Here is a 27,709-nt window from a genome sequence, read left to right on the forward strand (position 1 = left end):
TTACTTATATTAAATCTGTTGAATAAAATATATTATGTACATCACCAATTCATTTTACTTTTGCTTCACACAAATAAGTTAATACATACATACGTTACAAAATTATCAAACAAAAGAAGCCTCTGATTATATTTTCATTCTGTTGTCAAAGAAAATAGGATTAGGTTAATATTTATTTTATTAATTATAAGCAGACATCTTTATGAATTATAAAATGGCCTTCGATGCTCAGTCAGTGATTGGAAGAGCACATACTGTTGTAAGTGAAATATGCTTAACTTTGGTTTTTTTTTGTGTAAATTTTATAAGTTAGCGCGCACATATCGCTAATTTGCTACAACAATGACATGACTTAAAAATCAGAAAAAGAAGTTTTGACGTTTTGAATCGTTACCATTTTATAAGAACACCGTATCAAAATCTTGCCATCTTGTATGCTAAATTGGTATAAGAAGATGTTGGACTTACACAAAAATATTATTTCCTCATTTTATTGGAAACCAATAAAGACAAATGTAAAAATGCAGTAACAGTTATAGGTCTCTTTGTGTGGTAAGTTTAGGTAGCTCACTTACAGGATTAAACTCATGAAATGAAATGATAAATATGTTCGAAGATAAATCCAGAATGCTTAGAAAAAAATTATTAATAAAATTATTAATAACGTTAGTTTGATTTATTTAACATTATTCTGCATATAGTTACTAGAATTTTTATGCATATAATGTTTTCTGTAATAATACTTGATGGATAAAACAATTTTCTATCGAGATTTTATTTTTAATCATGTTCTTAAATTTAAGATTAAAACTATATTCTTTAAAATTATGTTTTCTTCTATAAAAATATGCATTTGTACAAGAATCCTCGGTCTTATAATTACGATCACTAATATTCTTTAAATCTTCAAGATAGTGACAAAAATACATATTTAATCCGAAAATCACATGAAAGAATATTTTTGCTGTAGAATTGCTCGGTAATATATTGAATTAAAGTTACTCTTCTATAAACCCAGGATGACGTGACTTATCACGTTCTGTATCTGTGGTTTTCAGTTTCATTTGCAATTGCAAATTGCTGATTATGAATTATGAACTTTAAATCTTTTTCAGTCCAGTAGTTCCATTGTGCTCATGAAAGAAGGTATCGAGATACAACAAGTTCCACGTTCGTATGACCAATCAGCAACCGCTATGCACGATGACGTTTATATATATCCTAGTTTTATGGAATTTAAAGAAGCTAGCGAAGGAATTACGTGTCATCAGCGTATCACTATTAAAAATACCGGGAAAAAATCGGCTTTTATTAAAATCCATCAAACCAAGTCAATAGTACGTTGAAACTAAATTAAATTTTTTAATTGGAAATCAAATGTAATTTATCATACTACACATGCTTTTTACAAGTTAACAATTTTTATGTTTTTGAAGGTTAATATCCTAAAAACAAATATAATAATAATAAATCGATTAATGAGATATTTTCGTCCATGTATTAAATTATTTTTCAGTCGTTTCAAGTGGAAAGTTTGGATAAAGGGATATTGTTAAATCCAGGATTAAGTATACACACGGTAGTAACGTATTCTTTTAAGCGACCGTCTCTATTGCGTGCAGTAATACCGATTGAGATTAATGGCAAGATTCTTGATTATCGCGTTATCTGTAAATTATTAGTCGAAGGTATTAGTATCGAACCGAAATCGATTGACTTTGGAATCGTCGATATTGGTCACTCTTCTGGTATTAAAATAATTACCCTGAGGAACGAAGGCGGCAAAAGTACCAGGTATTGTATGTATACAGAGTGTCTCATTTTAACTCATCCACGCAAATATTTCCTAAACCAGTAATTTTTAATCTGTTATCCGTGGATTCTTGGAGGACTATAAAATCCAAAAAGGTTGTTGACGAGCAGCTGATGAATGTTTTAAATATACATATTTGGTACATTAAGGATTTAAATTTTGAGTTAAGTCTTGGGGTTTCGTGATAACAAAAAATTATTTAAAGTGGTTCCGTGATAAAAAAAAGGTTAAGAATCACTATGCTAAACTAGATATTATTCGAAAACGTATTTCAAATAAAACTTGTTTAACTTTAACGTAACTATACAATTTTTGTACATTTTTTGTGTAATTTTTTTGTACGTTCGATGCAGTTTGTGATTTTCTACACAAAGAGATATTACGGTACTTGTATCTGAAAATGCGTAGTCTAAAAGGTAGTTTAATGTTAATTTCATTTATATTTTCGTGGATTGATTGAAATGAAACGCGTATGTAATCTATTTTTTAATGATCACGCTGCTCCCGAATATCTTACTGTTAATATATGTACTTACGTGTGTATTGCTGGTCCGTGCAAGTTATCTTTATTAACATGAAATTAACAGATTTTCGATTGATCTTGGTACAAATGATTTAGAAATCACAGTTCATCCTATGCGTGGAATCGTTAAACCAAACAAACCGGTTCAGCTGACTGTTGAATTAATTGGCATGAACGAAGGATCATTTCTCAGTGAATTCTGGTAAATTATCTTATCTATATTAATTCAGATATACACTGGAACTACAAAAACTACTATTTTGTTTATTTACAAAATTCTTTTCTGCCTTCTACTAGTTCCAGTGCTATAACTTGTACTAATTGAGCGTGTCACCACAGGCTGATTAAACAATTAATAAACAATTAATAAGCAATTAATAAATCAATAACAATTGATAATAAAAAAAGTTCTGTTCTTTTTCTTCCAGGATCAAATCGGTTCCGAATATACGCATCCCTTTTAACGTCAAGGTAATCGTACCAAAACTTGTAATTTATCATCCGAATACAACTGGAGATTTCACTCTAATCGATTTTTCGCAAACCGTCGTAAATACTCGAAAGTACGATTCCTTTGTTGTACGAAATATTTCTTCTCAAGTAGCTAGTTATGTGGTGCTGGGCGAAATCGACAACGAACTTATATGCGTTCGGGTAATTTATTTCAATTGCAACTAACGAAAGATGGAGACTTGCGCGCAGGAAATTATAACGAGTGTGCTCTTCGTAGGACATTAATCGCAAAAAGTATCCTGTGTACAGAGTTTTTGAAATTCGACCGATTCAAGGTCGTATTGGGCCATTCGAGGGTATTATTTTCGAAGTAGGGTACGTTATATTCTGAACAAATAATTGAGAACAATTTTGGATTTAAAATATCTACGATAAAGAAAAAGAAATTTCAATGTATTAATAAATTCAACATGTATTTTAAATTTTCAATATAAATATTTCTAGTATCATTTGTTTATATTTGTTACAAACGGATTTGGAAAGAATATAAGAAATCCTCTTTAAAATAAAATAACTATGAAAATAAACAATATATGTTGTGTTTAATGAACAACATAAAAAATAATACGAAATTACTTGTTAAAAAAAGATGTAATTTTAGGTTTACACCAATAGACGGTTTAACGCATTGGCGAGAGACGGTGGAAGAGAAATCGAACACACAAGAGAAGGATTTCATGGCTTTCATAAGAATCGTCAGAGTACACGTCACCGAGACCAAACACATTTTGAGTACATTGTATTTCATATATTTTCCACATGTTCCTTGTTTACTTTAACGAAGATGAAATAATAAATTTTATTGTGAAAAACTGCAGGAGCCAATGACAGTATACGAAACGCGCTAACTGAGGCGTTACAAACTATTAATCATCAAAAACGTTAGTATTCCATATGTATAAACACTAATAATACCTTAATACTCGTGTATAAAGAAGAAAAGAACGCATGAATCGATGAATAACAAAATACAGGATGCCATTTAGGAACATACCAGTGTTCTTGAAATCTGCTTAAAAGAACGAACATCAGACAAAATTCTTTTCGCCATTGCATTTGCCTCTTGAAATAGTTCTTCCTCGTGTCGAGAAGTTTTTTCATAAGATCGTTAATAAGACACATATTTAAATGATCTCGTTTAGCTGAGACACACTGTAATTTACATTATAAAAGTCTATTTCCACTGAAACTTAAATATCCAAAAATATAAATGCATTACGGTCCAAGTTACATTCAACACTGTGATTATAATGAATTTATAATCTTCCCACATGATATATTTCCCATCAAGAATAATACTATGTAAATGACGTTAAATAATAACAAGATAAATTTAGTCTCTATTAAAAGTATGATCGAAACTTGAAGAATGAGAGATATGTCATCTAATGAACACTGTGAAGGATAAAGATCTGAAGTTTATTTTATTATTTTATAGCGCTATTAAAAACACAATCGAGACCCAACGAACCACAAATAATGAAATAGTAAAGTGAACATTGCAGGACTGTATTCGTAGCATGAAAGAAATCTTTTCTCAATGATACATTTCATATTTAATAATATTATAAATTTCAACGATAGATGTACCAATAATGAACGACTACTCTTCGTCCACGTTGACTGAAACCAGTATAGAATCTGGTCTGAACGATACCGTAAGACTCTGTCTCTATGGCGAAATGGAAGCGGCGCGTTTATGCTTCGAACCAGATATTCTCTATTTCGGTGAACTTTATGTCGGCGAACACTCACAGCGTGTACTTCGTATATCGAATCCATTAAAATTCGCAACATTACTCTGTAGCTATGTGCGTAACGCATCAGCTCGTTGCTATCCAGAAACTATAATGCTGAAACCGGGAGGATCTATAGAAGTCCTGTTGAAAGTTCGAGGAAAGGAGAATGGTATGTAATCGTTAAGATTGCGGATCTTTATGCGTTTAGAGGAAATTTAAACGTGCAGAAATGTACAGAATGTGTATAATACGCAAAAGTATATGAAATATCATAAATCTTTGGAAATATAATAAATAAGAGAGCTATGATAAAATATTTAGTAAATTTTTATACAAGCTCCGTTTCGTTCGCGCGTTTAGAAACACTCGAGAAAGTTGAAATGAACATTTTCTAAAAATTGACTTCTTTTATTGCAGTTAATTCGTCATTCGAAGTTTACTTCGACACCGCAGCCGACTCGTGCGAATCAACGAAAACTAGACGTCAAACGAAGATAAAAGTAGGAAGGTATGCTGTACAATGTAGGGTGAACGTGAAACTGCTGACCACCGTGAAACGATCATGTTTACCACGGGGGCGAAGTATTTTCGATGACTATTCTGAAGGTAATTTTAATATGTGCTATTTTTATAATGCTCTTAATTTTCTCGGAATTTGCACTTACTAAAGATTAAAAGATCAAAAGATCAAAGATGAAAATAGACGACTACAAAATTATTATTCGTCTACAGGTACATGGAAGCCCCTAACGGATAATAGAAAGACACCATCGATACAACCTCTTTCAGTAAGCTGTGTTAAGAATCGATATATGTATATTGTGAAAAAGTGAGTCGAAAATATACCGGGGCATTTTTTTGTACGAAGCTTCGTTTCTGAGTAAATCGATATTAAAGATTTGTTAGTATGGACTATGCTATAGTGTAGACCATTTTTTACAATCTTTTGCTAAGTACTCTATATACTTGTTCATATATTTTATTTGTCACCTAACGATTTAGTGTTGTGTTGTATTTTATCTTTAGATAAAACCGAAAACGATAAAGCCGAAGAAAGAGATCATTGAAATAAAATGCAAGGACGACGAAGAAATTATACAGAAGGTTACTCATATTCCTATGTGGAAACATAAAGATGTATCAGGAACGGTGAAGTGCCTTGCGTCTTTGGGCAAAATGTTATCGACTCTAACTGCTAGTACCGAAGTTTTAATACCCCTTTCTCCTTTGCAAATATACAACGTACGCATGTATCCTACCTTATTTGCTTTCGGAATGGTAGGTACTTGATTAAATTTTTTTATACTTATATTTATTCATATCTTTTATATTCAAACTAAAAAAAAATCGTTATACTAACGTGACACTTCAAAATGTTTCTAACATTACTATATGTATTATTTACTTTATTATTGTTCACCTCTTAAATCTATTCCTTCAGACTGGGTCCACCGAGCGGTGAAAGGCGGCGTCTGTTACAAAGTTTTTTGGACAAAAATCGAACCCTCTTTAGATCCCTTGCGTGTGGAATTGATACTGGGCTTGTTTAAAATAAAAACTTAATGTAATGTATTTTTGTTAATAACTTTTTAAGGAATACCTGGCGGCAGTTAGAATCTTCTGAAGTTTACTCAGGAGAGTGTCTTTGACAACTTACGTCCAGGCCAAAGTCATTGGAGCTATGTCCCCTGTTGTCAATATTTTCCTATATTTTTACAACGGACATAATGCAACGGACATCATTTCAACGCTCGTGTGGTCCCAGTCTAAATCTGTTAATCTTTGTATAGTTTATGTCCTTAATCACTATACATGTACTATACATGTATCTTTGTACCCTTGACTAGAATTTCCTCCGTTCTCTGATCTCACAACTTTCTGATTTCTGGTTCCTCCTTCTATTCCTTCTCTCTTGTCCTCACTTCTGCTATTCCCTTCCCATATGTCGCTTCTAACCGTGTTCCAATATCTCCCTTACGTTATCACACGTATAACAAAAATAGAAATAGTACAACACTGTCGTAGGTTGTCCCAAGAAGTCGCAATTACCAACAGCTGATCGTCGAAAATTTGAACGACTTTCCAATCATGATTCGCCTCACGAGCTTGTCCTCCAAGTGCATTCATTTCCCGAAGGGGAATCTAATTATTTTGCCACCTGGTCTGCACGCCACGCGATTAGTTGAATTTCGAGCGCATCATATCGGCAAATTCAATGGTTACATTGATTACGTTATCAACAACAATCATTCGTTCGAGCTTGGTGTCACTGCTAATATCGTTGAGAAACAGTTATCATTGGACTCTCGTGAAGTAATGCTTGGCGAAGATTTGGTCAAGGAAGAAATCTATCGGCCGATGGATTGTACTGTTCAGATTAAGAATAAGTTGGATGCGAAAACGAGCTTCCGGTGAGTGATTTGTCCGAGTAAAATAAAATGATTTCGCTGGCCAGGGAAAGTGAATTAGATTGTATGACATTATTGCATACGTTAATTTATATATGTCGGAGATGAAAGAACACCGGAGCCTTCGGAATTTTGGATAATCCCGCAACATTGTACCCTAGAGTCTACTATACCTGTAATTGAACAATTGTAGTTATTCAATCCGATTGTAATTGTTCGAGAGTTGTGATAATGAGCTTGGGCTCGAGGCAACAGCCAGTCGCCGAACGTAGCCGCGGTCACGGGATGAACGCCTTGTCTAACAAAGGCATGGAATAATTCTATAGCTCTCCTTAAAAAGGAAATAGTTGTAACACTCGACAGTAAACATTCCAACGGTCTCTGTCCCGTAGCTCGCCACACGCAGACTCTATTCTTCGAGTAAGATGATTGCCAGATGTCGATGCGTCTCCGCAGTACATGTTCAGCTAGCCCGAGGGCCCGTTATAAATCTTAAGATTTAGCCAACTAAAGTCCTTCAAACCGACAAACAGTCTTTGTCCCAACTACGGGAAAATAGGGGAGACCTATTTTTCAACGAGCGGCGTCTCCCACTAGCAACTTTCCCTCGAGGGCGGCTAGCATCTTTTTCTAACCACCGATATGGAGATTGACCAATTAGCAGCAACGTCAATTTCCCTTACTTTCTGAACGAAGGCTTTTCTCGACGAATCCGATGATCTCGTGTCCTTAGACACACCCCATTATAGTTTTCCTCTGTGGCATCATCGGGACGGGAAAGTCATTCTCTCTCGCGATCTTATCGATGAAAAGAGTAACCCTTTACGGCCAGTGAATATTACGCGTCCGACTTAGATTTTGTGAGTACGTTCATCTATCATCCCGTCGACCGCGGATTCGTTATTGAACCTAGGATCATCGTCATTAGTTTCTCGAGTACCTAACTACCACGGTTACTTGTCCGGTTCTATAACAATCGTATTTGCACTAGTCAATGTCTTCTCTATTGCATAACGACAACGTGTAACCCAAACGAAGATTCGTTTCACGCCCCTAACCCTAATTCTAATGTAAACCCGACATATGTGAATGAACAATTTCTATAATTAAAATTCTGCCATTTTCAACCAGATGGGAAGTACCCGCAACGTGTTGCTTCTTCGTCGAACCAATATCGGGTGCAGTCCGTGGAAATGCTTCGTTGTTCAGTTATATATACTACAAGCCCGATTTTACAAGGTTCAGTTCTACCGAATTGATAATAAAATGTGAAAACAGCAGTTACAGTACTGTACGTGTGAGCATGCCAGTACAGACGCCCAAAGTTAACTTCATCAAAGACCTCATAAATGTCGGTGACATTCCACTAAACCTGCCGACAAAAACGGTCGCTGTTTTGAGGAATTTTGAATACATCGAAATTGAATTCGAAGTTGATACTTCGTCTTTGGTTCATGGATGCACTGTTAGTCCTCTTCACGGAGTATTGGCACCTCGTGGAGTTGCCATCTTCGAGGTAAATATGAAAAAACCTTACGGTTTATTTTAACACTCAATTGGTATCGTATTTCTATCGATTGTAAATGATATTAAGAATCCATAACAATTTAAATTAACGTAAGCTTACAAGCAGCATTACGATTATCCAAGAGTAGCCGATTTTGATGAAACTTTGAAGATTCATAGTGCAGTGGAAAATATTCCACACGTATTTCTCTTCTCTGTTATTTACTTTCTAATACTAATTAAGGATAATGTTGTCCTTTCTGAATTTTCCTAACATCATTATAATTTTTATTTCCTGATAGCGCTATAGATTTCTTTTACTTTCTTTCTTTAATTTATAGTAATCCTTTTGCCTTTCACTTTAGATTTATATCATGTTCACTTATCATTATCTTCTATTATTAATATTCTATAATATTCTATTATACTTTATTTAGTTTTATCATTTTTCTATCAGTTTCTATTAGTTTTATCATTTTCTCTCTACTACCGCATTTTCCTTTTTCCTTCTGGCTTTAGATAACTAGACCTTCGCAAAATTTGTCCCCCTTTCTCTCTATCACCCTTCGCAGGCTCCTTTTATCTGTCATGACAGTTTTTATATAACTGAGATAATAAGAAATCTTATTTTGTGCATTGCAGATCTATTTGACATTTAGCTTATGCTTTCATTTTACTCTGGTGATTCGTCTAACGATACAGAAGCATGTAAACGTTCAGTTTAAAATCACAGGCAACGTAACGTTCCCGCAATTAAAGTTGCATCCGAACTCCATTAACTTACGGCGAATAAGTGCATCCGCGTATCAACATTGCTTAATCACCGCATCAAATATTGGAACGACTATGTTAAAATTGAGATTTCTACTAAATGAGTATCCAGAATTTCGTATTTCATTATCCTCGCAGAGGCAAGATCCTGGAATAGGTATGTTTAAATTTCAATTTATTGATAATCAATTAGATATGCTATTACATTTATTTAGGAAAAGAAACCCCAAAAAAAGATTTTAAAATTGATCCAAGTTAGTTTAATACGTATATTGAGATATAAATATCTTCTCAAATAAAATATCGGATATACGACGAACACGATTTAGCATAATTAATTATAGATCAATTTCAATTAGTTTGATATACGTAGTAGTGTGATATTTAATAAAAATTTCACCCAGGCAACTTCTCTATATTTTTAACAGGCAATAAGGACACTATGCTTGCACCAAACACTAGCCAGGATTTTCATCTTCATTTCGAACCCATCGACTTGGCTAGTTACGCATTTTATCTCCCAATCATCATCAACGATGTACTCGGCCCTGCATTAATGACGAGTCACAGATCGTCTAAGCCTTCAGAATATTTGAAACAATTCAAAAATCATTATATCGGCGTACCTAATCTGATTCTGCAAAAATTGCCTCCTACCATCGTGACGATGCCGATTGATTGTACAGTCGCAGGACACTTGATTTTCTTTAACAAACTGGTGTTTCATTTCAACACCCTAACGAACAACGTAAGCGTTCAATTATGGAAACGACAAGGATAATCTTCTCAAAAAAAACATTCGTAGTAAATGTTATAATTTTGCTTTGTATATTTTATATATTTCTGCATTCGATATGTGCACTATAAATTTCTGCGCCTTTCAATTCTTCGCAAACGCGCGAAAATCTGAAAATGAAAAATTGCAAAATTACCCTAAAAATAATCGCGATCGTTCTATTCGTTGTATATAAAATTTCGATTCTAAAGGTGTCAGACGAATTCTGCATAGAAAATCGCGAATCAGTGGAGGAGAAGATCGTCCAAATAGACATCAGCAACTTCTCGACTGCCTCGTGTCCGTTTTCGATTCAATGGTCAGCGGGTGAAAAACCGACTGTTAACCCGGACTGCATTCGATGTACGTTGCAAAAAGGGGAAAGGTGTACGTTCTCGCTGTCGTTTCAGCCCAAGTCTCAAGGAAGTTATTCCGTCGATGCGCCAATATTCATCCGCAATGAATCGAACGGCGAGATGTTTAATAAATTATGCCTCGTCGGTGAATATCCTGCCAGCACTATCAAGGCGGAATTTCCGGAAATATTCTTCGTACCTGTGCCGTTAAATACTTCGCTGGAAAAAAAGTTTCGATTGTATATGCGATACTTCGAGAAAGACGTGGTCATCTTGTCGAACATTATGCCACCTGAATATTCCAATGGACAATATACGGAAAACGTACTTCTTATAAATTTTATCGACACAAATATCGTGCCTGCTTCCGAGTAAGTAATTCTTTGAAACACTAGAGAAAATGTTGTGATTTTGTAATCGGCTGACTGCGGGTTTTTATGCAACTTCATATTTTTATTAACATGAATAAGGAAATGTAATTTACATAAACATCTGTATGGCTCGTTAAATATCGCAACCAGTACTTTATACTGTTATAGGCTGCATGTCCTAGCTTTTACGTTTACGGTTTAAGGTTAGGTTAGGTTTAAGGCAATTGCTCGTATCCAGCGTTGGATAAAATCTTAGTGCAATAACGGATAACGAATTAAGATAAAGAATGAATCTAATGAACACTAATGAACAGGTATTTATCCGACTAACTTATATTCGGATAAAAATTAGTTCAGATTAAATTCTATATAATCATGTTATATGGTACATATACAGGGTGGTTGGTAACTGGTGGTACAAGCGGAAAGGGGGTGATTCTACGCGAAAAAAGAAGTCGAAAATATAGAATAACAATTTTTCGTTTGAGGCTTTGTTTTCGAGAAAATCGACTTTGAATTTACGCTCGGTACGCCTGCGGTACGTTATAACGCATCTCACTGTAGATCGTTGTCTCGATGGAAAAATTAGAAAAAAAAAAATTTTATTCTATAAAATTTTCTAATCTAATCTAAAATTCTAATCTAAAAATTCTATTCTTTTTTCGCGTAGAATCACCCCCTTTCCGCTTGTACCACCAGTTACCAACCACCCTGTATATTTATAGGTTATACTGTATATGTATACATATGTATATAAATATTTTACTATAGTATTTTCTGTGTCTTTGCATTACATGCATTTTGTATATTCGCAATTTTTAGGTAATGTCTCATAAATGCATAAAAATCCGCAACAGAGATACTAATAATATTTTGAAAAGTATCATTGAAACAATCAAATAAGAAGTACATATGTGTCTTCTTAAAATTAAACACAATATCGAAATAATCTTTATCGTAAACTGTCTTTTACCAGATACTCGGAATTGGAGGTGAAGATGGTTTTCAAAAGCGAGGTGTCTGTTTCCTTCCGCGTGATCGTTGAATTCTTTGACAGCGATGGAATGGCTGTCTGCCCTGTAATTGTTCATGCTACATCCGAAAACAGTTTGCTGACTACGCACATGTATATAAGAACCCCGATCATCGATTTTCAATGGTCACTGAGCATCGATAAAAGAGTATCTCGAGCTTCCAAAACGTCTGACAGTTTCACCGACGACGAAGAATACGAAGTAAACTCTTACAGGCCAGTAAGAGAATTTTCTTTTTACAAGAACTCATACTATACGCATTATGCGCATATTGCGAATGCCTGGAACCTGTATATTTTAATTTCAGAGACAAACGTCAGAACCAAGAATGGGCATTCTCACGTATTTCGGTCGAAAGAGTCGAGTATCGATTGAAAAATTGATGGAAAGTAAGCTGAAACTAGCGGTGCACGAATCGCAGGTGGTCCCATACGAGAAAGATGTTCTTAACAACGCCGATAAATTGGGGGAAGATACGAAGAAAGGTGTAGCAGAAATTCCAAACGAAAAATCAAAAGAATCCACCCCAAGATCCGAATCAAAAGTCGAAGATTTTCAAGAGGCAATGCAGTATCCCTTCTTTCCTTTTGACGGCGAGAGCGAGTGAGTTTCCTTCAGAGTTATACCATGTTTTACTGGCGATATCATGTTTCACTGGTGATATCTGTTAGATGTGCCAGTGATTTACGCCAGTGAATGACGTAAGTCGAATATTTTTCGTGCAAAAAATCTTGCATATTATTGCACAGAATAATATAACGTAAGATAAATTAAAAACTCAACTTCCTTAAGTTTTAGACTTACACCATTTTCATAATCATCAGTCCAGATATAGGTAAGCGAAAGTATATGCATAGCGGAAGAATTTTCAACATCGATTTATCCCGAAATGAAGCTCCGTACGAAAATACTGTTACTCTACATTTGCAACTTACCTTTTCATAATAGATTCACTCTTCTTCAAATTGTATCTCTAATTTGGACATATCTTCTGTAAAAGAAATGAAGCATGACAAATATTTTATAATTGCCTCAGAACGGCTGTGAATAGCTTCGCTTTTTATCTTTATATGTTATTTCAATTATAGCGAGTTTGAAATTTATATGAACCAAACGCTAAAGGCCGCCGAAGAGTGGATGCACAGTGGGCCTTTCAAGTTTAACTTTTATGCTGACATTTTGTGCATTAAAATGGCACTGTCCAAGTATTATTCAAAGAAACCAACAGAGTTTAAAACTGCGACACGAAAAGGCCCGGAATTAGGGTTCGTGAGCGTGCTCGAATCGTTGATAGGACCGACCATTTATGATTACATTGGACAATTGTGAGTATTATGAAACTAACGATGTAATTCTGATATAACGATATTAATATAATATAATACAATATATTTGTAGATAATTCTTTTCTCGAATTGCTTTTTTCTATTTTCCATTAGTTATTTTGAGTTTTCTAGTTACATAAAACATCCTGTATATGTACATGTACGTAAATCTATGTTCGTTCCGCAGCAAAGAACTGCCAGCAAAAGATATCGACAGGGTAAATTACATATATAATCTTTACGACAACATTCTTCAGTTCTTGACGAAGTATGGGGCTTACTTGTGCCACGTTCAACCACAATTTTTACTCAATTACGAGGAATACATCGTTCTTCTAGAAAGTTCACGTTCTAAAGTAATTATAACGCTAAATTTTCTCATAGAAAAGAATTCGATCCTGAAAGGATTAATTAATATAAGCAGGCGAAGTTCTTCTGTCAAATTCAAAAATAAAAATTCAAAATTTCCAACGCTTTAAAAGTAAATATACTACAGAAGAGAAAATAGAATTATATAAAACTTGTCATAGTAATATTATTATTGTTCATTTTATTGTTACTGGCATTCTTGATTCTCAAGAAATTTATACTGCAGGCCTATACACGAAGATCGGGGATAGAGCTATCGATGCAAGAAAAATTGCCACCGCTGAAGTTCGAATGTCGTAGCAAACAATGCTGGCTAGATGTGATCTTACAAACGTACAAATGTTTTGTATTACCGCTCGTTCTTGAGAACAAAGGTAAAGACGAATCTTCGCCTTCGTTTACCCCGCAATGTTCCAGACGATCTACTATTCAACGAGCATCTACAGCGCCTTCTGTATCGAGGTTCGTTTAAATTTATACATATATCAGACGTTGCTCTCAAACAAATTGTCACCTACTTTTAATTGTCACAAAGTATAAAACTTACTTTCCCATGTAATTTTTTCTTCCCTTTAATGTGTCTGTCGTTATTAGGCAGCGGATCTTTACGCATTTATGGAGAATTTATCGCAGGATGCAGTAGGATTCCTACGCGTAGCATAATTTTTGCTCAAAGAATTGCAAAAGTTAATTGGAAAATCACTCGTTTGAATGTTCCAGCTTCCGCAAGCAATACGAAACTCACAATACGATAATTGGAAACATCAGCACAGAAATATCGTCCAAGTCACCTGACAATAATTATTCTTTTGATGAATCATTCTTATTGGAATGGTTGCGTCGGCATTACGAAGAGGCACGTAAACAAGAGTGGATGACCGATCGTCGCATGGTTTTAAATCCCGATGAAAGTAAAGACGTGGCAGAGGCTCGAAACATCGAGAATTTCGACAGAGATTTATCGGATTCCCTTGTCTTAATTGCTGTCACAGCTGCTTACTGTCCTTTTCTCATTGAGGAAGAGTTGACTGGAATTTATATCCGTCCACGGAGTTACGAGGAGGTAATACAGCATACAGTGGCTGACGAAAGCATTCGAACATTCTTAGAAGCTTATTACGTATATGTTATGCAAAATATTATTATATATTTTCTAATATTCTGCAATATCTATAATATTCTATAATCTTTATAATATTCTCATCAGTAACGAGACACGACCATCGTGATTATACTGGTCAAATTTGTAACTGATCTGAAAATGTACACAAAGCAAATGTATAAAAGTTACAAAACATCTACTGAAAACATATACTTCGTAAAGATCACCAAAGTATTTGAGCAGCTAATTATTCGTTAATAATTATTAAATATTAGTTACTAATTAAGGTATATACTACATTGATAAGTCACAATATTTAACGAGACGATCTTTAGCGCTAATTGTACGTTTAAAATTATTTTGCGCCGTATACTAACACTTTGCGGACTGGAGACGCGTATTCGCGTTTTACTTCATGTAGTATCCTATAAAAATGTTAATTACTGTTGAATAGATGCTATGAAAAGAATGTTACGAATGTGTATTTAAACTACATGCTTGGATAATACGAAACCATTATTAATATATTAGATATAATATTGTTAGGGAAGTTCGTTCCGATTTTTAAGGAATTTAATCAACGTGAAAAATCATATTGGAAAGTTTTTCGCCGAAAGACCCGAGAGGTTCTGGAGGGACGAAAGTTTTGCGGATTCAAGTTGCGTGAAACATGGAGGAAGGTTGTGGAATAAAATTGCACCTATATAATTCAATAAATGTGCATCGAATCGAAATGTAAATTGCAACGAACTTTCCGAGCGATCTTTTGAATCTTTGCAATCACTGTAAAAATACGCGGTAATTCAGACTATATGCTTATCAGAGCGTACGGTCCACAAAGTGCTAATTATTCACTAACGATAAATGCTTGCACAAAATGTCCTGTAACTTCTCTGTACATTTTCGAATTGGTTTCAAGTTTTACTACTACGCTCACGATAGTCTCATTAAAGAATACCGTATAGTGGCTGTGACACGTTCATAAAAATGACCAATATACGCACTTTATTATCGAAGGCACTGCACAATGCTATTTGCGTGACAAACGCGTGGAAGAAGATGCGACTTGGTTTTGTAATTTCACCATTGGAAATCATCTATCCAAACTGCGTTAAAATGTTGATGTTGGTTAGATATTTATTTAACATACTGCCAACGTATACCCCTAGGGCTAAGGTAGGCGAACGTCTACTTCTGTAGGGATACAATTTTTATAGAAATCTGAAGCTTAACGATGTTTGCAGATTAAATTTAGCTGCCCCTTGACCGAAACTGTAACCAGGCAACTAAATTTCACAAATCCAACCGTACACAGCGTCGGTTTCTTGCTGCTGTTTTTTGACAACGATAATGAATTTTTTACCATAGTATCGTCACAACCGATCATCAATCTTAACGGCCACGGTACTGCCATAATAAAGATACAATTCCACGCTAAGAAAATAAAAGAGACTAAAGGTAACTACTTTCTCTCTTCAGCATGAGATAGAGTTTGACTAACATTTAGAAGGTTTGAATTATCTTCCTTTTCCTGTATCCTACGTAACTCAAAATTTATTATTCTTAATGCGAGGAACGTTATTTTAGTTTCGATTTTATCGCAATTACCAGCATCCTTTCTCAACAGCTTATTTACTGTTTTGTGGATCCACGATTGGTCCTCATTTTAGCAAGAATCAAATGTTCATTTTGGAGGGTCAAACCGACTGTTTAGGAATTACGAATGAATATACGATATGCAGCAAACTGTACCAAGCAGTCGAAAAAACTCTAACTATCAATGTACCGTATGAAAATTCGACGGAATACGAAATTTGGGCGTCGGAAGAGCGACCAACTAAACCGAGTAAGTAAGCTTACTTTAGACATTGATATAAATCGATAACTAAACGATGATTATAAATATTCGAACGTTGCTTGTAGATTAAATTTTAGACATCGAGACTGCGTAGGATGTGGCCGAATAACATGTACAAGCGGAAACAAGATGATTCCTTATGAAAAAATAGGAACAAAATGTGGAATAAAATTTTGTCATTTAAGGTTTAGTTTTCGAGTAAATGGAATTTGAAAATTTATCAAGTATACTTGAATATGGCTAATTCCAGACTGGGCAGTGCTAAATAATCGACAGGAGGTTGTTCTACGTGTAAAAATAAGTCGAAAATGTAGAATAAAATTTGTCCGTTCGGGGCACCATTTTCAAGGAAATAAAGTTCGAACGCGTTCAGTTAAGAGCATGTTTAGTACACGCGATTGATAAATTTTCAAATTTATTTTTCTCGGAAACAAAGCGTCTTTAGAAAAAATTGTATTCTGCATTTTCGACTTATTTTCACACATAAAACGACCTCCTGTCGATTATTTGGTACTGGGCAGTCCGCAGTTAGCCATGTTCCAGTATACTTGATAAATTTTCAAACTAAACCTTAAATGAAAAAATATTATTCCATATTTTATTGTTATTTTTTCATAAGAAATCACTTCGTACCCGGTTGTGCATGTTATTCGACCGCACTCTGTATATAACATGTTACAGAAAAGCTGTTATACAGCATTACGTTATACCTGTACAATATATGTATATTTTTCTTTAACATATTACAATCCGAATAATAATTTTTAATATACTTGGATCTAAAGATGCAATTATTTTATAGATACTTTGAAACAGACGCGATGGTCTGAGCTACGTTTAAGAAAGATACCTCGGAGATTGTTTTTAAATCAAAATTCAATCGTAGTCAAAGAAGGTACTAAAATAGCCCATCTATCAGTCACAGTGGCGTGTCTCTCGCCTTCCCATCGAAGCTTTTGGATCATTTTTCAATCAAAGATGGGCGACTTTATTATTCAAGTGCGTATAAAACGCGTTGACGCTATATCGAGATAGTGATTTAATTTAAAGAACAATGTACGATTGCATACGTTGCCAGTAGGTTCTAGCGGTCAAGATGAATAAAAGATGTCATACAAAGATACGTCAGTGGAAGCATCGTTAAAGAATAACAATAAAAAAGAAAATCGGTATAAGCCGGTATGAGAAATATTTACATCACATAATAGTCAGGATATATCATAATACTTTTACGACCTACCTCTTTTAAACTCTCGTTCGTCATTCATTGAAATTGCGGTCGTAAAAGATATTTGATATCATCTGTCTGTAATAGATGTAAATATTCCTGATGTATTTATATTAGGTTGGCCCAAAAGTTTCTTTCGTTTTATAAGGAAATAATAGATACACAACATTCTTTGTTTTATATTAGTTGATCAAATGTCGTAATTTAATGATCCATTTTGCTCTATTAAGATAAAGACCACAACATTTGACAGATTAGGTTCCATGTTTGTATAAAGATGCTGTAAAAGACATGTTTTGTAAAAAAAGACACTCTTGAGATAACCTAATATTTTGTATAGTAGCAATATGTCTTCGTCAACGCTCATCTCGTATATCATTTTTGTTGCTATAACCGTTTAACGACACACGCAATAACACGTCTGTCACATGACGTGACATCCTATAGAGATGAACATTTCCAACCGCTTGATTTGAAATATAGATAAATTCACAATGGCAAACATCACTAACCGATAATATCGTCGTCGAATGGGACGAACAAATTGAAAAATGCATTTGCACGGAACAGGACTATTATAATGAAATGTGTCGCTTGAATCTGACTGTGCCAATACCATCGAAAAATAAACAACTTTGGAGTTGCGTTGCTTACATGTTTCAAAAGACGCTGGATCCTAAAGAACGACTCTTTTGGTCTCGATATTTAGGTACGTACCCAAACTGATGAATCAATTGAGGTTAAGGGCTTTCAAAGGAATCCACGTGCTTTGGATAATCTTCAGTATTCTGTTTTTGTTTTCTAACCTCTTGCGAACGTAGCTTTTCCAACACCATATACTGTTGCTAATTCTGTTACAGTTTTTTAATTAATTATTTTTATTTGTTTCGATAAAATATGTAGCTAGATATTGGGTGTGGAAAAAGGCATCGGTTACTGAGAAACACGAGGGTCGTCCAGAAAGTAATACCCATTTTCAAATAACAACGATACAGATGCACCTGAAAAAGTTTTCTTTATTTGTAATTTTAGTATACATACTAATATTCCATCCTTTCAGAACCTGTCACGTTTTTCGCAGCAAAAACTTTTCAATATGGTCTTCCATGTCCACCAAATTCCTTAAAAATCGAAATGAACTTTCCGGACAACCCAATACTTTCTGAACGACCCTCGTATTACGTTCAGATAGTAGAACGTTAGGGTATTCGAATAATTTGTGCTCGGATAAGGTGGAGGATCTCTATAGGTACATGTGGTTTATTTAATTTAAAGATTAATTAATTTATATGGTTTCCATTGCATGAAGATACGCAAATTGGATTACGTTTGATTCGATGGTTAATGGGAAATAGTGCGGACTCTGCTGCTATGGAGTTTAGTCATATATTTGATGCGACAGTGACTTATAACGTGATAATATCCGACACATCTGATATTCTTCGATTTCCCAAGACGTTTACCATAAACGGTTAGTACAAAACACATCGAGCTTTTAAATTCTATTTCTTCCTTTCTATTTCTTCATAAATAAATAAAGTAACTGCAGACAAAAAATATGAAAAATATTAAAATGAATAAAACATAAAGAAAGTCAGATGGAGATATATAAATAACCACGCATAATCAAGAAGATGTATGAAATTATATGAAAAATTAACTTTTTCTTTTTTAATAAAAGAAGAGGAAAAGGAAATGAAGGATATACAGGGTGTATCACAACACTGGGACCCACTTCAGAAGTGGACAGGAGGCACAAAGACAATGAAGAAAATTCGCACAAACGTGTGTCCTATCCGACTCTCGTTTCAAAGTTATAGCCTTTTTCGTGTTTCGATAATCCGTAACTGCTTACCTCCATAGAAGGTGCTCGAAATGGCTCCACTCTGTCTGTATTGTTCGACACACACCTGGAATTTTTGAAAGATCGCAAAATTATTTTGCACGACCATTGTGAACTTGCATAGAGACCTTCTACGATGATTAGCACTTGCGAATTGCACGGACGTGTTTGCCTGCAATAATAATAATTCCTTTACGTCGACATAAACTTTGTACACTGAGGAGGTAGCCCTCCCTTGCTTTTGTGTTGGAAGGTTAAAGTACGTTCGAATGCCTTGAAAATATTCCATTCAATTCTTCAGAAATTGTCTTATAAATAAGACACTAATAATATGGAATGGCTTCGCAGCTTTTCTTATTTAACATTTTTTGCATTCGAGTCGCGATATTGCCTCAGATAAAAACAAAGCTCGACAATTTGTTTCATTACAATATTTTTTTATTTAAATTTACTATACGTGGCTGGCTATTGCGAGCGCAGTAATATGAAATTCTAAAGAACCTCTTATAAATATTCTAATAGTCTAATAAATAATAGAATTCTAATAACCTTTAAGACCCCAACTCAGAAGTAACCTCCTTTACGATCGCGCTACAAGCTTTTCCGATCAAGATATCACGCGAATTTTTGCGTGTTTCGGGCGGAACGCGGTTCATTGAAACTCAAAAGTGATTATAACTTTGAAACAAGGTAGAAGACAGAACACATGTTCGTACGAACATTTTTCCTTGTTTTTCTGCCACCTGTCCATTTCTCAAGTGTGTGCCACGTATTATGATACACCCTGTATAAAAATTGTTCATTCAGACGTAAGGCCTTCTGCTGACAATGTTCCAATGAAGATACACCTCTCGCCATTCGTAGATCAATTATGCCAAATAACAATGACGTTAGTCTCTGTTAACGGAAATGAACGAAGAGTGTATAAAGTCAGCTTCTTACACGTATAAAAGTAAGTTATAAACGAATACGACGTTTGTAATAGATCGTGCTTATTTATTAGATGTCAGCATTATACAGGGTGTGTCAGTATATCGTAAATATATGAGTAATAACAAAGCACGTAATTCTTAAGATTTACTTTGTTAGTGTAAAAATTGTTAAAAATGCTGGCCATCGTACTGCATACACAGGTATGCTCCCCGAATTAAATTTGGTACGGTAACTTAACCTCCGCGATCACCGGATTTGTCATCCTTTGATTTATATCTATGGAGTCATATTAAATGAAAAGTTTATTCCGAAGGCAATGCAAGTGTTGTACGATTAAAAGCGAGAATCATTTTAGCGTTCGAGGAACTAAAAACGGAAAATACGTTGAAAAGCGGGCATGAAAATGTAACTGGGACACCCTGTATTATAGAATTTAAAATCTGTTTCTTTTTTTGCGAACGACCAAAGGTATAGAATCCGCGATAGAAATCCGATAGAATCGATGATATTAGTATTTTTGTACTATTAGTATTATATTATATTATATTATAATTTGTTTTTCATATATTATTTTCAACTATGCAGAGCTTCGTTTTTCTATGTTTTCATGTGTCACAGTGCCCTCTCTGCTTCTATTATAATTATTTGACGTTGCATTATCATGTGAGCCGAAATTTGTCATGGTTTCCTCGAATTTTGTCAAACACGATATATAAATACCGAAAACGAATTAGCAGAAAACGTAAATATCACTTACTAAATATCTACGTTGTATCGTGGCTCTAAGCTTTTACCGAAATGAATATATTATACCTCCTTAGTATTAGATATTCAAATCTTTCAATAAATTTCCTGAACAAAGAGGACAAATAAAAAACGATTAAAAAACCGAATTTTGAATCGATTATTTCTCAACTCGCATATGTTATCATTTTAAATTATACATGAGAATGTTTGCTGAGTTGTGTCCATAATTAGTCGTTGTTAGTGACGAACTCAAGTCCATGCATTACAAGTACGTCCAACATTAACTAAATATTCATATACTATATAATTATATATAATATACATATGTATAACATATACTTAAATTTTTACATATAATAACACAAACATTAATTGATTAAATTCGAATTTTCTACGGATATCCATATCTTCTAACCGACTATAGATTGTTTTTCCCACGTCGGTAATCGCTGCAGTCTTATAATATTATCAGCTTACATTACTATATTATATTTGAAAAGGAAGTTTACTTTCAAGTAGACGCGAATCGAAACAGAACAAATTCCAAAATCCCTACGAGTATTCTGAAAAATGAAAAGATAGCGTTTTAATTATAATATCATTTACAGAGTGATACAATTTGCAATTGGTATTTGTTATGTCATACGTACTTGATTATCACGGGAGGTACATAGTCTACGGAACTACGTAGTAGTTATCTACGGCAAGCGTTTTCCTTCTCTATTCACGAGAAAAATATTTTAGAAGCTCCATCAGTCCCAACCGACTTAAATATCAACAATACGTAATTTGTAGACAAGATTTTCTGAAAAATCGTAGAAACCATATCGTGAGTTTATGTAATTAGTATAATTGTATTTAACGTTAGCCAAACATCACAATTATTATAAGACATTTTAAATAGTAATATTTATGATATGAAAGTCGATAAGTTTAATTAGATAATTTTGATTAGGAATGACCATTATAAATGATTAAAATTTCTTTGTTTACTGGTAATGATTATCGATAACCCGAATTTCATTTTGGTTACTAATTTTTCATTACTGATAATCGGTATATATTCATTAGCAATATAAAAAGTAATTAATTATAAAACTTATATATTTTCTTAATCGAAAATCAGTATGAAAATGTATGCAACAAACAATAAAATAAAAGATATTGATGTATAATACTAATACAAATGTCGATAAAAATATTACAATAAACTACGATATCTTTTATCCCATTATTTTGTTTCAAATATTTTCATACTGTTCTTTTGCGTAATAAAATATATGAGTTTTATGATTAAATTCTTTATGTTGTCAATGAATACTAATTTTATCAGTAATGTTAATAACAATTGACAATAGTCGAATGTAACTAGAAAATGCTTTTGTGGTCGATACCGATTAATGGTAACTACAAAAAGATTCTGGTCATTTATATCGGTTATTAACGACTAAAATTAAATTTCCGTCATCGAGAATGGTTATCGATAACCAAAAATTAACGTGGTTATAATGATAATCAGAACGACTAAGAATTAATATTTCTTAGTTAACTAATTTTTTGAGAAATTTCTCTGAAATTTACTAGTAACTGGCTTCCATTTAGATAAACATTATATTTGAATAATCTAGATAACTGATAAATATTAATTTATAGTCGTTCTGACTAAAATCTTCCTACTCTCTGCTTATCGTAAATAAAGAAAAATGCTGAATCGCGTGACTGTAAAATATTTCAACAATTTGATAGCGATCGATCTCGCCACAAATTTTTCAAACAATCAAATTATTAATATCGTGAACTTCGACAGTTCGAACAAGGCTATTACGAACGACAGAGTTGACGTAAATACTACGAATTTGATACGATTCCATTGACACCCGGCAGAAAGAAAGAAAAAAGAAAAGAAAAAAAGAAAATTCTTTGATGTACTTTTTTAACATATTAGCTATCATTCCATGGAATGTAAAAATTCGAAATGTTGAACTTCTTCTTGTGCGAAGCATTTACGTGAGATTACCGTTTGTGTATCGTGAGACGCAACAAGTTACATACTTCCGCAGTGCGGAATTGCAATTCACTCGAAACGCATCATTTCCGAATTACATCTGAAAATCAGATACAGGTGACACTGCGCAGCTACGTACAACGGCGTGCGGAAAAGAAAAAAAAAGAGAGAGAAGCCTGGCAGAATACGGAGCGAGTAAGAATTATTTGTTTCATTTTGCTTAAATGCACACTGTTTACACTTGGCAAACATACCTAAGCTTCGTAATGTAACAATTTCTATTGCCGTTAAATACACTTGTACTTCACTGACAATGAGACAGAAATCCATAGTTGATTTTTTCTAAAATGTTTTATGAACATGCTTTATCACACGATTTTCACTTATTCGTCAAGTACATGACTACAACTATGATAACACATGCCACGGCCAGCATATGCGTGATATCTACGTGAGACAATTAGTAAAATAAGCGGAAGCATTCTCTTGCTCCTCACCACTCCTGCTAGGTAGGTAGAACTCCTTTCAATAGTACGATAGATGAATACGCGTCACTCTCCTTTGATGGACAAATGTGGTCCAAATTTTGACATCGCTTATTCAATAAGAAGACGAATTGTAGTTTTTAATAGAAGGGTATATGTATATAGAAATGGATAATACGGTTTTATATAGGTTTTCCTATGACGTAAATTATCATTTGTTTTTCTAAGTAAATAAATCACAAATAAATAATTCGTCTTGCTTCCTTGCATGGACCCTCTTCAAGTCGTTTTATTTAAATACAAGTAAAATAAGTAATTATTCGTACGCTGTGGCTTCAAAAATGGTTAGGGGTTAAAACGCACGTGACTTGAGACACCCCTGAAAGGGATGGCTTAGGAATGCAAGATAGGTAAGTACGGTTCCAAGTTCATATCAAAATCAACATCCTGCAAAAGGTGAAAGGATTCCAGTGACGTTTGCTCGTGAGCCGAATGCTGCAAAACAGCATAACGAAACACTAAAATTCAATCAGTAAGTAATAAACTATTTTAAAAAGCGTACTACTTGCATAATTTAGTTATTATATAATACGCATGATATTTCAAAGACGTTTTGGTCAAAAATATTAGGCTATCGTAAAATAAGAAGCTCTAACAAAGATATTCAACAATTATAATATGTTCTTTCACAAAATCGAAAAATATAAAACAACATAACGTTGTAAAGAGATAATCAATAAGGACACGTAGATATACATAATGACAGGAAAATACCGAATGCTTTATTTTCTAACATTTCTAAGATAGGTCATTATTTTTTGAAAAACAGTTTTTTTTTTAATCTAGGTTTAAGTTTTTCTGTATTTCCTGTTTAACAAAAATGTATTAATATTTATTTGACATTGACATTTATTTGAAAATGTCATCTGTCAGATATCCTTTACTCTTATATGAAGCGGAAACTTACTAATCTTTTTCAGCTAATAACAATATTTCGTTTAGATATTTACAGTTGTATAAGAATTGATTTATTATTCTGTTATCTTAATGATTGTCAATTTATTTCAATAGTAAGGTGGAAAGATCAATATGCACGTGTGCATGAATGTTATTTATTAATATAGTTTAGTAAATATAAGCTTAGTAGCAAACAAAAAATTCCATAATTCGTTCACTTGTCGCTACATTTTAATGATGGTTCTACACGAATAAAAATTGTTAAAGGCGAAAGCGAAATGAGGTTAGTTTCACTAAGAACACGTGGTAATGACAAGGAAAAGATTGAACTTAAAATTGATGAAAACTGATTACAGAGGGCAGAGACTAACCAGTAAAAAATGATACAATACTATATAAAGCAACAATTCCTGATACAAAGCAAATGCTACTAGATATTTCAAATACAGGGAAAACCACAAGTTCCATATATTTAAGATATTAATGCAACAATTCTATTAAACAAATTAATTTTCCAAATAGATGGTTCAACTGAAGTATTATTATAAATGAGCTTGCATCTGTAGAATAAAAAATGAGAAAAGTAGTCAAAGGAAGAAAGTATATGCTAAGTAACAATACACTACAACTAGAAGAAGCTGAAGAATATAGAACCAGAATAGGAAAGGATAATAATATAGTTCTAAGATAACTAATGACTCGAGGAAACTTGAGAAACGATGTAGAAATATTGTTTCCAAAAAGTCATTGTGGAAAGTCAAAATGGAAATACTTATTATACTTATTGATACTTTAGAATAATATTTAACAAAAATATCATCAATTGTCTCTCTTTCTTTTCAGCTGACCTGTACCAGAGGCGAAAGGCAATACCTTCTCTACAATCAGAAGATAGAAAACAGATACCCCAAGATGGGCAACGCCGATTATATGCAGCTTACTATACCTAATTACTCATATGTTTTCAACTTTGAAAAAACTTACTCTTACACAAATTCTCTAACATGGAGTAGAAGCCATTACCCAAATTGTTTCTTATACTGTGGGATCTACGCTGTCATAATCTTTGGTGGGAAACATTACATGTCAAATAGACCAAAGTTTAACCTGAGAAGCAAACTTGCTTTGTGGAGTGCAATGCTTGCATTATTCTCCATTATGGGATTTCTTAGGACAGCACCAGAAATGTTTCATACGTTAAGGCATCATGGATTTTACTATAGTATTTGTTCACCTAGGTAATTTCATTTTCCCATTTTAATTTTTAAAATATTTTCAGATGACTAACAAGTTTCAAAGTTAATCAAGAAATAACTTTGTATATTTATGTCTTAAATATATTATTCAAATAAAAATTGTTTATTTTCAATTCATTTTATCAATTTATTTCTTTTTATTAGATTTATCTTATTACATAAATATTCTATATCCCTACTATTTTAAAAACTAAATGTTGGGTATTTGTCTATGTTATAGTCTGATAAATTTTGAGACATATAACACATAATATTATTTTATATAACAACAATATTTCTAAAATGCTAAAAACGTAATTACATATATTATTATTTTTTACAGCTACCTTACACAAGACCACGTTTCTGGTTTTTGGACATTCTTGTTTATCTTATCAAAAATTGCTGAACTCGGAGACACAATATTCATCGTGTTACGAAAGCAACCGTTAATCTTTCTACACTGGTACCATCACATAACAGTTCTTCTTTATTCGTGGTTATGTTATATAGAAACTACAGCAACAGGCAGATGGTACACCGTAATGAATTACTTCGTCCATTCATGGATGTACTCTTATTATGCTTTAAAAGCAATGCAATTCAGCCCGCCAAAATGGGTTGCCATGCTTATCACTACGTTACAACTGGTACAAATGGTTGCCGGTTGCGCTGTAACTGCTATGAGTCACTATTACGTAGCAAGTGGACGAGATGATTGCCACGTTCAGCTTTACAACGCCAAGCTTGGTATGCTGATGTACATCAGCTATTTCATTCTCTTCTCTATATTCTTTAAGAATAGTTATTTGTCTGGCAAACATACGAAGAATGTCGGGAAAAAAGATTATGCTAACGACAAGCTCAAGGCTAACTAAAATAGCATTTTTTCAAGAACGCTTTTCAATGGCAGTTTATGAAAATACCTTCTTACGAGAAACGCTGTTCGATTGATTATCATGTAGATATAATCATGTGGTTTTTTTATATAATTTGAAAGAATGCACTAAAAAGCCCGCCGAGATATTTAAAAAAAAACGTTATTCATAATTAGTTCAGGAGCAGGACTACTTTTATGAAAAACAATCGACGAACTTCGGTTCGGAATTTAATATGAATTTTTATTAAATTTAATATAACATAATATTGATTGAAGTGTTCCTCGTCAGAATCTTTTATGAAGACATAGAAACGCATTTCAAGGTAACTTTTGAAAATTTTGTTCTAGTCTTCGTTAGCATAGTCTTAAAAAGTGGCTATGGTAGAATGCTCAAATAGAATAGAAAATATTAGAAATTTTACGATAATCTCAAATGCTGCACATATTGAATCTAGCAATAAATTATATGATGTCTAACGCCTCGTTTACATTAATTTAATCTCGAAACCTCTTTATTTCCATATTTCACTATCGTTTACTTGATTTGAGATATTCTTTTGAATTCCTACTATCATGCTTTTTTTATTAATTAAGTCGCTTGACTTCAAATAATTTTGAATACCTTACTAATGTAAACTTGTTTTTACTCTTGACTAGAAGTGTACTTTCAAGCCTCAAGCAAGCGTACACGCTATTTAGTTCATTAGGTTTTTATTTACGATAAGTACTTCTCTATTCAGGAAATAACACACAAAAATGCACAAGACAGTTCGCATAGTTTATAATTTTCACAATATTATTATGAGCAATAGAGTCAACATGGATACTGAAACTTTGATGTGATTCTATTGACAAAAGAAAATGGCAATTCTCTGTTAAATCACGAGACAAGTACATATATTTATATGTAAGTATACCATTAATTTTGCAATA

General features: G+C 33.5%; 2 protein-coding genes across 2 annotated transcripts; both read left to right on the forward strand.

Annotated features, from left to right (window-relative positions):
* The first annotated feature begins 862 nt into the window (after positions 1–862).
* On the forward strand, positions 863–25,580 carry LOC117236586 (cilia- and flagella-associated protein 47-like). Its single transcript, XM_033499672.1, has 30 exons — positions 863–1,436; positions 1,517–1,794; positions 2,401–2,538; positions 2,765–2,990; positions 3,067–3,164; positions 3,451–3,581; positions 3,668–3,730; positions 4,434–4,757; positions 5,006–5,194; positions 5,321–5,418; positions 5,615–5,866; positions 6,614–6,999; positions 8,128–8,512; positions 9,145–9,430; positions 9,702–10,021; positions 10,261–10,775; positions 11,752–12,028; positions 12,117–12,412; positions 12,898–13,134; positions 13,322–13,490; positions 13,730–13,965; positions 14,224–14,566; positions 15,623–15,781; positions 15,850–16,063; positions 16,233–16,451; positions 17,266–17,462; positions 18,175–18,400; positions 19,001–19,162; positions 20,342–20,486; positions 25,505–25,580. Exons 1-29 carry the CDS (start codon positions 1,425–1,427, stop codon positions 20,482–20,484), a joined length of 6,579 nt encoding a protein of 2,192 aa, XP_033355563.1. The 5' UTR covers positions 863–1,424; the 3' UTR covers positions 20,485–20,486; positions 25,505–25,580.
* LOC117236463 (elongation of very long chain fatty acids protein 6-like) lies at positions 25,179–27,253 on the forward strand. The gene is made up of 2 exons (XM_033499440.1): positions 25,179–25,899; positions 26,240–27,253. The coding sequence occupies exons 1-2, from the start codon at positions 25,574–25,576 to the stop codon at positions 26,772–26,774; spliced, it is 861 nt and encodes a 286-aa protein (XP_033355331.1). The 5' UTR covers positions 25,179–25,573; the 3' UTR covers positions 26,775–27,253.
* Positions 27,254–27,709: the final 456 nt, after the last annotated feature.

The sequence above is a fragment of the Bombus vosnesenskii genome, unplaced genomic scaffold (assembly GCF_011952255.1).
Source record: "Bombus vosnesenskii isolate JDL3184/JDL3185 unplaced genomic scaffold, Bvos_JDL3184-5_v1.1 scf7180000013349, whole genome shotgun sequence".
NCBI classification, from domain to species: domain Eukaryota; kingdom Metazoa; phylum Arthropoda; class Insecta; order Hymenoptera; family Apidae; genus Bombus; species Bombus vosnesenskii.